Genomic DNA, 13,481 nt, shown 5'->3' with positions numbered 1-13,481 from the left:
CACATGGACTTTCAGGCTTCCCTTGGGTGTTAGTGCTTTTGGTTAAGTGTGGTTTCCCTCCATCCTTCCAGAATTACAGGAAGTCCTCACGTCATCTGGCTGCCTTCATCACCAAGTTCGTCCAGTTCATTCACAAGTACATCACGTGCAATGCCCAGGCAGCTGTGTCTTTCCTGCAGAAACATTCTGACCCGCTCCAGTAAGTGTTCTGTTCTGTCCTTATTCCCATTGCTCTGGTGCCTCCCAGCTGTGACTGCCCAGCTACCTGGCATTAATTGTCTGCCAGCAAAGTCAGTCGTTTTTGCTGATGCACAGGCACAGGGCCATCTGTTGGGATTGCTGTCCACCTTAAAAATAAATAAATTGCTGGAGTCACAGTCTCCTAACCAGATAGGAAACAACAAGAGCAAAGTTACTATTTAGCTTTTATTACAGTGCTTTTCCCCTGGAGATTTCCATGTGCTTTTAAAAGGTACATGAGCAATAGTGTCCCTTTTACAGATGGGGAAAAATGAGGGACAGGACAGTTAAGAGACTGGCTGCAGCTCACACAGACTCCAGGAATAGCACCTAGGTTTCCTAACTCTCACACCTCGGACACTGCATGTTTCCAGGCAGGCAGCAGCAGAGTTCTCCCTCGGACTAGTGGATACAGGGTCCCATCTGCAAGTACACGGGACAATATATTTTGGCCCCCCTTGGAGTGAGGGAACTGGAGTTGCCGTAGCTGCCTCGGCAGTTCTGGCTACTGTCTGTTTTCTGTCTCGTCGGCTGACACCTCTTTGTCCACTGCTTGATTCCGTCTTCTCTACCCTTTATTCTCCTTCCCCCACAGTTACTTTGCTCCTCTTCCCCACACGTTCACATTCATACATGTACCCTCAGCTTATTCCTTCTCCTCACACCCAGATGTTGAACTGATTGTTGCTGTTTTATGCCAGAGATGCCTTTTCTTTCACCTTAGTGACCTGTCCTCAGATAACAGTGACCTAGTCATGCTGAAATCTCTCTTGGCTGGACTGAGCTTGCCCAGTAAGAGTGGGGTCTTGGACAGAGGCTCTGAAGAAGAAAAGGATGGTGAGTGTGTGTAACTCTTTGGGCTAGATCAGTGAGCCCTACCCCTGTGCTATGCTTTGGAGCTCTGTTGCTTCTATGTGGACTTAATCCTGAGCTCTGCACTCCCAGCCCTAATAGAACAGTGAAGGGGGAAGGAAAGGAACTGAGAGTGAAGGCTGTGTCCTCATAGACATTCTTGTGAGGAACTGGTCAGCAGTAGTAAAACCAGTTCCTGGGAAGGGGTAAATGCTGACTTTTCACTTGTCATAACTCTCGGAGCTTCCCAGTGCAGTGGAATAGCAGCACCAAAGGTGTGTGTATATATAGCTAGGGAGTCTGCTCTCCTCTGCATGTCTTTAGGCTAGTTCTTCAGGAAGATCTCCTAAGGATACATCTGCTCCTTCCCTGCTCATAGTCATCATCCCGACTTCAGATAGGATTGTCCCTTAGGAAATTCTGCGGATGTTACAGGTGCTAAGGATCGTTATCTCTCCCTTCCCTCTCTGAGCAGATGCCATGGTAAGGGGACAGTAGGCAGTGATGTAATCCATTGGCTGGAAATGCCAGATTCGCCTTCATTTTAAATGTGCAGAGAATGACTGGGAGATAACTATTTCTCTCTGTCCCAGATGAAGCAGCCACCGGCTCTCTGCCCCTGGTCAGTGTGTCCCTCTTCACTCCCCTCACTTCAGCGGAAATGGCCCCATACATGAAGAGACTCTCCAGGGGCCAGGCTGTGGAGGGTAAGTGGGGACAGCTTTCCCAGAGCACCTCATGACTTTACAGACAGGAATCACTCTACTCACCTCCCCTTGGCTGGAACATGGTAGCTGCTCCCAGCCACACTTCCTGAGAATGTTAGACCAGAACTACAGGGAGCATATAGACAAAAATCACCTGAACTGGTATTTGGCTGGGACAGGAGAAGCTGGCTTGCAGCCATGAGCCCTGTGCAGGGAAGCCGCCCGCAGCCAGACAAGTTCATCTAGAATTGAAACCATAGCCTATGGTTTTCGAAACCATGTGGTCCCTGTAAGAGAAGCTGCAAGTCTCCTAAAGCCACTATGATGAAACGTGATCTTGTTGCATCTCATGAGCTAAACAAGGTTGAATCTGTTCTGTGTTTGAATGGGAGACCTCCCAGGACAATTTAGGTGCTCTGGGAAGTGATGTGGTTGATTCACTGGGTGGTACTTTGCCATGGGTCAGTACTGAACCAGTGTGTCAACACTGCATTTGGGGTGCGGTGTTGCTGGAAGTGCCGTCTTTTGGATGAGATGTAAAACTTTAAGTTCCAGCTCCCCCATTTTTGGTTATCAAAAATCCCCTTGTGCTCTCCACAGAAGTTCAGGCTGTTAGCATAGTATCCTAGGGAGCTACAGTTTGCTTCTCTAAGGTTCTTTTAATATCCTTTACATCCAGTATTCTTCACTATCCTGATCTGTGACATTACTGTGTGGGGTTAGCCCACTGCTGGCCAACTTGGAAATAGGGGAAGTGAACCTTGCGTGTGCATGGTTTGCAGATTCGCTTGTCAAGATGGTGGGATATGAGGCCTTCTATAAAGATCACTCACTGTTACAATAGAAATTGATCCAGAACTGAAACTTGCTACAGACAGCAATGCTAGCAGCTAATGTGGCCTCTGCTGGGGCAGTTCTGGAGGTGTTGATCCATAGTACAGAACATCCTTCTAAGATCCTCTTTGAAGCATCATCTCTGTCTTTTAGCTTTGTATGCCAGGTTGAAAGACTTTATAGCTCAGCAGAGGACTCTTGTGTTTGAGACAGATGTTCCTTTTGGGGCTTTGCTGACTCCACTGTGTTGGTTGGATCAGTGAAGGAAGGTTACCCTTTTCCATCTGTGGCTTTCCCCCCAGATATCCTGGAGGTGCTGAGTGACATTGATGAGATGTCCAGACGGAGACCAGAAATTCTCTCCTTTTTTGCTGTGAGTATATGTAGCCCAGAAGTTGCATTGGAAGATCACTTGCTGTGATGGGGGATTCCGTGCAGCAGAGTCTACCTTGCACAGTTTATTCAGGTGTTACCTTTCTTCTGCTTTATCAGGTCATTATCATGGTGTCTCTGGATAGGCCAGTTCTGAGGAATTACCTTCTCAATTAGTTTAGGCCTTCAACTGCCACATGAGTGTGTGCACTAAGCATTTTACACACGTGTGTGCTCACACACATACACGAACACACACACACACACACACACACACACACACACACACACACACGCTTCCCCTCTCCTTCTCTTCATTATGCTGGGTCCCTGTCACCCCATAATATCAGTCTAGAGAGAAAGGGGAACAGTTCTGCAGGAAAAACTTAATGAGGGACCAGGGAAATGGCTGTAGATCCAATTGCCCTGGGTAGAGCAAGAGAAAAAACACTCTGGATGCTTAAAGCATTCATAACTGACTGATCTTACAGATAGAAATCCACTGCATGTGACCCTAGCTCAGCATTAACCTGCCAGATAGATGGGTAGCGGGCTGGAGCAATGCCGCACGGGTGGTAATGTGAGTCTGAAGGGCTTGTTCTCAGTGTCGCCATGGGATCTCTTGCTGATCAGCCTTGTCTCCTCTCAGACTAACCTGCAAAAGTTGATGAGCTCTTCAGAAGAGTCCTGCCGGAATCTGGCCTTCAGCCTGGCTCTGCGCTCAATTCAGAACAACCCCAGGTGAGAAATGGAGGTATCCATGAATGCCAGGCTTCTCCTGAGTCACTTCCTCCTCTGTCAGCCATGTGCCCTGCATTGTCCTGTGTACGGCTCTGACTCTTTCTTGCGCCCTTGATGCTAAGAGTGGGGATTGTAGTGACGGTGCTATGTTTTGTTCCCAGCATTGCTGCTGACTTCCTCCCCACTTTCATGTACTGCCTTGGCAGCCGAGACTTTGAGGTGGTGCAGACAGCGCTGAGAAACCTGCCTGAATACACTCTTCTCTGCCAAGGTAGGTCTAGGCTTCTGCATTTACTGCTGCACGCTCAGCTGTGAGAGGCTGGAAACTGATTTCCCAGAGGATCTCCTTCAACTGCTTTCAGTGTCGGATTTATTTTTGTCTGTGTTGGAAACTGGAAGTTCTCGCTAGACATTGGTGCTTGGTTCGGTGCTATTTGCTGGCCTGCCCAGTGGCAGCTTTGTTCTGAACGCCACGGAAGGGATTTATTGCAGGGAGTCCTCGTGTTGCCAGCCTTGGCTTCTCTCTCAAATAGTTCTGATCATGTAGCAATTTTCCTCTTTGAGTTAAGGTGCTTTGTATCCATCAGATACTTGTCTGGAGTGTTAATTGTATGCCTGGGGGTGATGGTGTGTAGTTCCTGCCTTTCCCCATCTGGAGAGTTTAAAACTTAGTTTCGCTGCACTGACGTTTCTCTTGCTGGGACTAGTCCTAGCACTTCCTCTGTGCCGTATGATTATTACTGGTAAATCAGGACTGGTTAGACCAGTTCTCTTACCCTTCTCTTTTCCCCTTCGCAGAGCATGCAGCAGTATTATTGCACAGGGCCTTTCTGGTTGGGATGTATGGACAGATAGACACCAGCTCGCAGATTTCAGAGGCCTTGAAGGTTCTGCATATGGAAGCCATGATGTGAACATCGATGCCCTGGGAACTGATTTGTCCGGTTGACTTGAATCGCTGTGAGGAAACACTTGTATTCCAGCCCGCGGGCTGGGGGGACAAGAGAGAGTGACCATGGAAGGCCAGCCTAAGCAGAAGAAGGAGAGCGCATGCCCGGGGTCTGACTGAAGGAATACAGGGATAGATCCTACTTAGGACATCACTTCAGTGGGAGCAAAAGGGCTTCTATGCACGGCGTATTACAGGGGACCATGTCCTTCTTGGGATCTCGGACGGCATTTACCACTTCCTGTTGGGTAGTGGCTATGACTTCAATCACCACGTCACATCCAGGAGGCCATAGCATTTGGCGTAGGGAAAGGGAGAGTTGCCATGGGGCTCTCTAAGCTTGGACCTCTGGATTGTCCTTTGCACGTTGGAGGGAACACAGAAATCTGTACAGAGCAAGAGACTCATTGTTACTATTTGTGATTCCTTTTTAAATTAAAACTCTTCTAATTCCCATTAGGCTCCCTTTCTCTGCTCCCTGCTGGCATTACTGCGTCTCAGCGTTAGGCTCCGTCCTTCTCTGAGTCCTTCTCTAGGCTCTCTCACCGTCTTTCCTTTGGACGGCTGTTCCACAAGACAGGCCTTTTACAGAAAACCTACTTGCAGCCCTCTACAGCCAAAGCGGACTCTTCCTCTTTGCCAGAAGGGTTTGTTTGCTCCTTGTTCCTTCTGCTGCATAAACAGAAAACCATTCTGGAGGATATGGAAGTGGGCCCAGATCTGCTGGGTCGGTCTTCCATGCTTGGGCTGTGGCTTTAGGGATTACTGTTTATTATTATTTTTGTATGTCAACAAAGGGTGCCTTGCTGCACCCACAGAAACACCTCCATGGTAGCAGAGTATACATAAAAAGCATCTTAGATGACCCAACAACCATTTCCCCTTGGACTCTGCCATTTACTCAGTGCACCAGTACCCCTGCAGACAGACTCCTTGTCTCCAGGTGGGAGGACAGACCATGTGGCTTGGTCCTTCAGTGTGGATACCTGTGACAGCAGGAGTGTGGGAGAAGCAGAGGCTAGTAGGTTCCCCCCTCCCCTTTCAATTAAACACATCTCCTTAGTCTCTGCTTAATAGGCCGGCTGTCCTATTTCCTTCCCCTTGGGCTCTTGCTGTACCCCAGGAAGGGTGTCAGTGCAGTTTGGCTTAATGCAGTGTAATCAGTAAATCAGTAATGACTAAAGTATGCCTCCTTTCACCTCTAGGTCTGCAGGTGGTAGAGACGGTCATTGCGCCCTGGTTGCTGTTGGGCAGTGAAATGCGCTGGTGGGAGAAGTATGTTCCTCATTGACAAGGATGCACCTCACAATTGGCTCATTTGTTAGTATTCTCAGCAGAGAAGCCAAGACCTGAGGGTATGTCTACACTGCAGAAAAGTGTGTTCTTAACCCAAGTGAGCTAACCAGAGTTAAGAACACTTTTTTGCAGTGTAGACAGCGTCTAAACTACTCTCCCTCTGTCAGGGCTGAGGCAGCAGTGGGGAAGCCTGTACTGCCACTGCCTTTTCTCTACCTGTTCTGAGGATAAGTAGAAGACTTCGCTCTCCACTGCTGTTAGTCTGGCATCTTTTCATGAGCCCTGGGAAAAAATGTGAGGCACCTTTGGTGTCTTTCCCCCAACTCTCTTCACTGGTTGGAGTTCACAGGGAAGGGGAACCCACTAAGAGAAGGATAAAGGGGGAGTATCTAAAACCCCAAACAACTCTAACCACAGCCCATCATTCTCTTACCTGGTCTTTTAAATAAAGAGATTAGAGCCATCAATTAATGATGCAATGTGCTCCTGTCTTCCAGAGCATCTGCTTTACAACCAATGAGGGGGCTGTGACAATTAGCTAGAAATAAATTAAGTGAAGAAACAGCTGAAGAAGATCAAGTCAATAAAATAGTTTGTTTTTTTCCGGAGGGTCTCGGTGACAGTGGGATTAATGCCCTGAGTTCGCATCTGAAAGGTTACAGATGAAATCTGTTGGCTATTCTGAACTTAGTCCTTTTATTGAGCATCATTGAAACCTCTACACAGTTCATCACACTAAGCAGGTGTCTCCCCCAGTGGTATAGGTCAGGAATAGACAGGAGGCTGCAGGGCAGGATTTGAGCAGCCGTTGCAGAGTGGTTTGTGTCAGGTGGAGTGGGAATGTCAGGGGACGGTGACAGCAAGAGGGAGAGGAGGTGAGTATGAAGTGCACTGGCCGAGCTCTGGGGCAGCTTGTACCCTGCTCCTGAACCCCTCTGCAGAAAGCAAATTTCACTGGAAATCCCAGATGCAGGGTTGGATCTCCAAGTCTTTGTTCAAATGCATTAAACATTGAAATGAGCGAAACCAAACACCATGTTGTTGGTCGCATTTGCTAGTTTGCTTCTGTTCAAGAAACAAGGTGTCTCCCAGGTGTGTTTGGCAAACAGCCATGTTGCAGGCGTCCCGGTCTGGCATAGCAGAAGGTGTTTCCTGGCCACACTCTGGGTTCATTGGCAGAGATGGGTGCGTGGACTTGGTGCTGTGGACAAGCAAGATTGCTGTTAGAGTGCAGTGGGGGCAGCTGCGCTGCTTGAACCATTCCCTCTCGAGACCGGCAAGTTAGTTCAGAGGTGGAGGGAGTGTGAGAGGAAACGTGGGTGGCCAGGATGTGAATGGTGCAGACACTTGATCTGGCAGGACAGTGGCAGCCCCTCTAGCCTAGCTGGAGTTAGTTTTATCTCACTGAATAAGAGGCATCACTTACGACTTGCTGCCTTCTGTGCATTCCATTGAATCAACCCCTCCCGTGCCTCGATCCTACGGTGATGGACACATTATAAATACTTGGAGCCTACTAGAATTACTGAGTTCGATGTTCCAGCTGCGCTCCGTCGTCGAGGCTGGGACTGCAGCGCGGCTGCTGCGGCAGAAACTAATAGGATCACTAATGCATGCCAGTATTAATTTTCAGGTTGAGTTCCCGGTGCTTTTAATTTGGGGGCTTTTGTGTGAGAGGTTTGAAGGCGAGGCACCTTGAAGTGCCGAGACAGCTCGAGGCGGAGAGTATGTTGCCGCTGGAGTGGAATGCAGGGATGATGGGCCTGGAGCCCAACCCCTCTTATCTGGGATGGGAGAAGTGACAGTTCTAAAACGGTTAGCGGCGGCGTTACTGATGGAATGACACTGGCCCGCCTTTTAATCAGTGCTTGTTTATAACTGTGTTTCATCTCCGTCCTGCTGAGCTGGTGTTCTCCTCCCCTCCTCCAAGAGGGAGTAGCACAGCTGAGCTAAACTGACAGCGCTATCCACTGCAGGCCTTGTAAACCCCTCCTCTGCTTTGGAGGAGAGTGAGCGAAAAGCTCCCTTGGTAGAGAAGTGAGGGGAGAGGTTTATAAATGGTTTCATTTGTTGGGAATGGGGTAGATAGGTGGTTACTGGAGGAGCCCAGGGTGTCCATAGTGGAATCACGACCATGGTTCATCTGCCTTGGGCTGCGGGTCTCTTCTGAGCGAAAATGCTAGAGAGGCATAGGTGCCAGCATCCTTGAGCCTTTGCTCTGTGGCACTGAGCTTGTACGGAGGCACTGCCACAGGATTGGATGGCTCCCATGAGAGTCCACTGGTGCTCTGTGGCATAGACAATCTTGCCCCAAGAGCTGAGTTTGCTGCCTCCTGAGTGCTGCCAGCCTGGAGAGAGGTGTCTGAGTTATAGAAGGGAACTCTCCTCCCACGTGGGGCGGCCACTAGACACGCAGGGCTAGAGAGAGACGCTCAATGACTTACAGACCACTAGCATTTTACCTGGTATATCCCAGCTCTGTACACATTAACACTTCACTAGAAACTGCGTCTGAACCATACGTTTGTTCAGTAGATAAATCCTTCCGAGCCCGTCCTGTGAGAGGCAATCCAAGCTGGATTGCTTTCCCTGGGAAAGCAGGGGTGTTTGGTGTCTGCCCATGTCTGTTATGTCCAGCCCGTCGCTGGGTGCTATGGTACCAGTGACGTGTAAACTGCTGGTTAACAGGTGACTAGGAGGCTTTTAACTGGCCCAGTTGCTTAACGGGTGATTCTGAGCAAACCAGCTGCCTCCTGACAGGGGAGAAGTTGCTGGGTATTGTGTGTGTCCTTCTGCACACCTGCCTGCTTTGCCTCGTGCTGCCTTAGCTCTTCTCCAGCAGGGGTGAGCTGCTCTGGCCAAGCGCGGCTGGAGGTGAGCTCCCCTTGCTGGCTGTGTTTCCTGCTTTGAAGTCTGATGCCTGAGTGATTTGGACTCCCTCCTCCCAGTCGGTTTTTGAAGGGATGTTTCAGCTTTACTCTGCAAATGATCCGGGACTGAAAGCAGACAATCCGGTGGAGGGGGATCCAGTTACAGACAGTCTGAGAACACACAACTGGGAGTGCTTCCCTGTCTCCAAGAGCTATGACTATCTGTTATCCAGGGACCCCTCGAGAAGAGCCCCACGCTGGATCTGATATGGAAGTGGATAAAGATCTTTCCTAGGGCTCCCTGCTGCAGTGAATTAATGCATTAAACTTCCATCCGATCTGGGGTCTGGGTTTAACTGTGGAACTGTTGTAAAAGCCTAAGGAGGGTGATGGTCTTGTTTTAGTCTCTGCCATTGCAAATGCTTTGCAGAACTGGCAGTGTCCTAAGGAGAGCCCCCAGACTGGATTAGCAGGGGCTGAAGCAGATCAGGCGTGAGGAGCAGCAGTAGGGCTGGGGGTCCAGACTGGCAGAGCTGGGGTGCTTCAGGCCAGGACTGAGGTGCATTGGTGGCAGGGAGGGGGATACCAGTCTCTGGGGCCAACAGGACTATTGCCCAAAGGGGAAGGGCCAAGAAACACCTCAGCCTCCCCCAACTACTTCCCCGGGGATCTCAGCAGGGACTGGAACCAAGGTGCAGGTCTCCAGTCTCCTCCCACACCACCAAAAGGTAGAGGAGGAGGAAAGAGCTTCATTCTCCTGCCTCTAAGCACTGGGGAGAGCTGCTGCTGCTCAGTTCCTGCTCTGCCTTGGGGCTGGAGCTCAATTCTTGCATTTGCCCCGAGTGCCCTGGGGAAACACTCAGTTCCCACTCCCTCACTGACACATACGCATGGCCCTCCTGGGTTCAGGGCTCCCGGGGACAGGATTCGCCCACTCACCAGCCTGAGTAGCTAGGATTGCATGCGCCCAGAGGATTTCCAGGCGGATTGGGAGGACGTGGTCAGTCGGGACCGACGGGCAATGGTGGGAAAAGAGGATGCAGGTCCAGACGTTCCATGTGCCTTTCCTGTCTGAGGAGCGAGACTCTGTGTTGAGAGAGCCCTCTCCCGTCTTCCCTGTAGGTCTCCCACTGCACATCCTCCCCCAGCCCCCTTTCCAGCCTGGGGTTTCTGGTCCTTGCATCCATGCCTGTGATTTCAGGACACCAGCCCCGTCCTTCATGCTGTCGCTCTGAGCTGAGCAGCCTGCACCTCTCCTGGGCAGCGCTCCAGTTTACTCGTGTACCTAGACTTGGTTGTGTGTCTGCTCCAGGACAAGGGTCTCGGTGTGTGGTCCCGTAACCTCCTTGTTTGCAGTTGGCAGAAATCCCATAAAAGCCTGCAGGCCTTTTTGCTTTCGCAGGTTAGTGGGAAGAGACAGTCTAGTGTACCCATTAAGCAGGGAGGGTGAGCGCTTTCTCATTGGCCTCTAGGACACACACCAGCCTGGCTTCCGTGCCAGCTGCTTTCCCTCGGGGGATAGGTAATGTTACAGAAATCTGCCCCATTGTTGTTCTGCCTATACCCCTTTGATAGGGGCAAGGACAGCCCGTAGCTATCGTTACACCTCGTACAGATGCTCTTGGCCATTTACTAAGATCAGGTGGAGTCAAGCTGGTCTACACGGAAAACTTACATTAGCAAAGCTCCGATGTAAAATATCCACACCCCGCAGAGCTGTGGTTCTGCTGACCTAACCCCCCTGTGTAGACAGTGCTAGGTTGACGGAATTCTTCCATTGACCCAGCGACAGCAGTGGGAGACGCCCTCTCGTCACTGTAGTGTCTGCACTGAAGCGCTGATGTACTGCTGTAGACATAGCCTTAGAAGGAGGATGTGAGAGAAACTGACAAGGAAACAGCAGCAGGTTTGATGATAGACTCTGAGGCAGGCACAGCCGGGGTTGGGTCTGTCCCTCTCCTCTCTCTTTTAAAGCCTCTTAGAGCTGTGGTGTGAGGGGCTGCAGCCAAGGTGGTAGGGAAAGTCGGGTGCAAATTCTCTGCCCCCTCAACTCTTCCTCTAGTCCTGTTGCATGCCTAGCACATCAAGTTCTGCCCCAGCTCTGCTCATCCACCTCAGTCCTGTCCTGCAGCACCCTCCCCAGGCCTGCCCCTCTTGTGCTGGTTTCAGATGCAGGCTGGGGCCTAGGTGTGGTGTCCAAAGCTCACTGTGGTGTGGGGCTGCAGAGTGGAAAAGCTCATGTAGGAAGCCTGCTCTCCCTCCCTGTTCTGTGGCATGTGGAGGGCAGAGGGGGTTGAAAGAGCAGCAGGTTTGAGATGCATCCCCTCACGCATTCTCACAGGGCCATTGAAGCCTGGTGCTTGGCACTGGGAGAGGCCAGGGCCCCTGCCAGAGGAGAAGAGGCAGGATCACTGCTGGCAGGTGTCCTACTGTACTTCTGTAGTAGCCACACTAACAACAAACCAGACCTATGCCATGGCACTCGGCTCTGCCATAGCAGAGATTTCATGCGGAGGCTGGCAGTGGCTGGACACTATTAGAGACACTCTCTCCACAGGGACTCACTTCCCCCCCATGGCCTCCCAGTCAATAGGACACAGGCTGCTAAGAGAAGTGTGAGGCCCACAGGCCAGTGCCAGTCCATGCACACTCCCCTCAGTCTCTCACACACACACACGCACTCACTCACTCACTCTCTCCTTCCTCTGCTCCTTTTCTTTCCTCTTCCCCACCCATTTCTCCTAGCTCTGTCCTTTCCAGTCTGCCATGGCCTTCTTCTTGCTATATCCCCCCCTTCCGCCGACTGTCTTGCCCTCTGTTCCCCCCATTCCTGCTCCCTTTGTCTAGTGTTTCTAAAGCCTCATCAATTAGCAGGACTCCCTGTTGCCCAGCTCAGCTTTCAGCCTGTGTCCTTTCAAAGAAAGGCAAATTCCTCCTCAAGGAGACCAGGTATCGCTCCTTCACCGTTGGAGCAATGACGGGGTTACAAATCCTCCTCCAAACAGCAGGCGGCTGCAGCAAAGGCTTCCCATGACAGTGATGATTTCTCTCTCGAGAAAACTAACAGTAGTTTTTATTAGATCGTTCACTCCCACTGCAGCTTCAGAGTGAGATGTTAGTGCCCATAATAGGATCCACACAAAATCCAGGGCTAATCATTCAGGCATTGCCCTGGATAGTGTTACTTCAGCCTGTGCTGGTGACTGAGCGTCCGTACAGGCCTGTGCCCCAGTTACTGCCCTCCAACCGGTTCCAAAGCCCAATGAGTGGAGTGTGATCCCTCAAGCTTTCAAGATTTACTGGCTTCAAAGCAGAGCTTTCTCTGCACCTTCCCTGTGCTTACAGATGACTGAAAGCACCCATGTGGAGTTAGGGTGTCGCAGTATGGTGCATGCTCAGCATTTACATCCATTGCAGTGTGGTTGTAGCCATGGTGGTCCCAGGACATGAGAGGAGACCAGCTGGGTGAAGTTATAACTTCTGTTGGCCCAACTTCTGGTGGTGGAAGAGACCAAAGCTCAAAAGCTTGTCTCTTCCACCCACTTGTAGCCATGTCATTCAGGGCTACCGCTTTGGGAGGCGGTTACTTTCTGCTCTTTGGTGTTCTCGCACACCTATCTGGCCTTTGCTTTGCCTTCTGCATTCAGGGTTTGTTTCTGCTAGAGCTGGGATCCCATCCTGCCTGAAGAAGGCACCTGTCCTAGCAGAGAGAAGGCTCGTGAGGGGGAACAAGGAGCTAAACTGCAATCAGTCCAGTGGCCTGACCTAGTGGCTGCAGAGAATATAGTATGCATTCCCTGCATTGGAGCGCTGTTACAGCTCCTCCCTTCTCCAGGCTGCACTGGCTTCTGGGATTTGCCCATAGAAGGGAAGAAGAAATCATCCATTGTTCTGATTTTATCAGTGAAATCTCAAAGTTCTCCACCTCCTAGCCATGGGAAATGGCAACAATCCACTAGGGCACCTGGCCCCTCCTCCTCCTGCTGCTGCAGGACCCTTTGCTACAGAACATGCCCAAGTTCATTCTCTGCTTGGAAACCTCCCAGATGAGGAAGCTCCCAATGCTTCCCTTGGGAGACTATTCTATGGACTAATTAGTCCAGGAATGGTCTCCAACCTTCACTCCCCTCCCCAAGCCTGTATGTGGTACAACATTAATCACCCCATGGCCAGAAGTGGATTGTTTAGACATACTGGGAGGCTGATAGCACAACTATGTGCCTATGGTGTCCGGGAAAACAGATGTTGCTCTGAATACAGTGGAAGATGTGGGGGAGCCAAGTGGGGTGAACAACCGGGGGAATGGGCCAAGAGATGGGGAGGGGAGATCTCTGTAATTGAGAGCTCTTGCATTAACAACCTGGCTTGTGCCAACATCTCAGGCCACCACACACATTTCCTCTAGTCGGATGGGGTGGATCAATTGTTCCCTGGCTGTTTAGCACCTAGCATGTTTGAAGCCCTGCAGCTGTGCTCAGAGTGGGCAAGTGACCAGCTTCCTTTGGTCAGCTGAGGGCTGTCATTCGTTCCTTGGCACCTGGACTGGAATGGGGGGAGGAGGAAGGTGCTCGAAGCAGGTACTGTCTTGTACTGCTCTGAGGTGGCCTGGAGTTAGCAAGA

General features: G+C 50.8%; 1 protein-coding gene across 7 annotated transcripts in view; it reads left to right on the top strand.

Annotated features, from left to right (window-relative positions):
- Positions 1-13,481, top strand: part of INTS1 (integrator complex subunit 1) — a 51,254-nt gene that overhangs the window by 31,362 nt on the left and 6,411 nt on the right. For 3 of the 7 annotated variants that reach the window (XR_010591199.1, XR_010591201.1, XR_010591200.1), the window contains exons 42-47: positions 72-199; positions 965-1,077; positions 1,686-1,799; positions 2,936-3,006; positions 3,655-3,746; positions 3,908-4,017. Coding sequence is in view for 2 of the 7 variants with exons in the window: in XM_008164685.4 (XP_008162907.2) it covers positions 72-199; positions 965-1,077; positions 1,686-1,799; positions 2,936-3,006; positions 3,655-3,746; positions 3,908-4,017; positions 4,545-4,660 (744 nt within the window). In the remaining 5 variants the exon portion in view is untranslated. Of the gene's footprint in view, positions 1-71; positions 200-964; positions 1,078-1,685; positions 1,800-2,935; positions 3,007-3,654; positions 3,747-3,907; positions 4,018-4,544; positions 5,152-13,481 lie in introns of those variants that run through there. The other 4 variants (XR_010591202.1, XM_008164685.4, XR_010591203.1 and 1 more) reach the window with 2 other exon arrangements.

This window comes from Chrysemys picta, chromosome 10 (assembly GCF_011386835.1).
Source record: "Chrysemys picta bellii isolate R12L10 chromosome 10, ASM1138683v2, whole genome shotgun sequence".
NCBI lineage: Eukaryota > Metazoa > Chordata > Testudines > Emydidae > Chrysemys > Chrysemys picta.
Note: the sequence above shows the minus strand (reverse complement) of the source record. Positions and strands in the feature narration are given on the sequence as shown.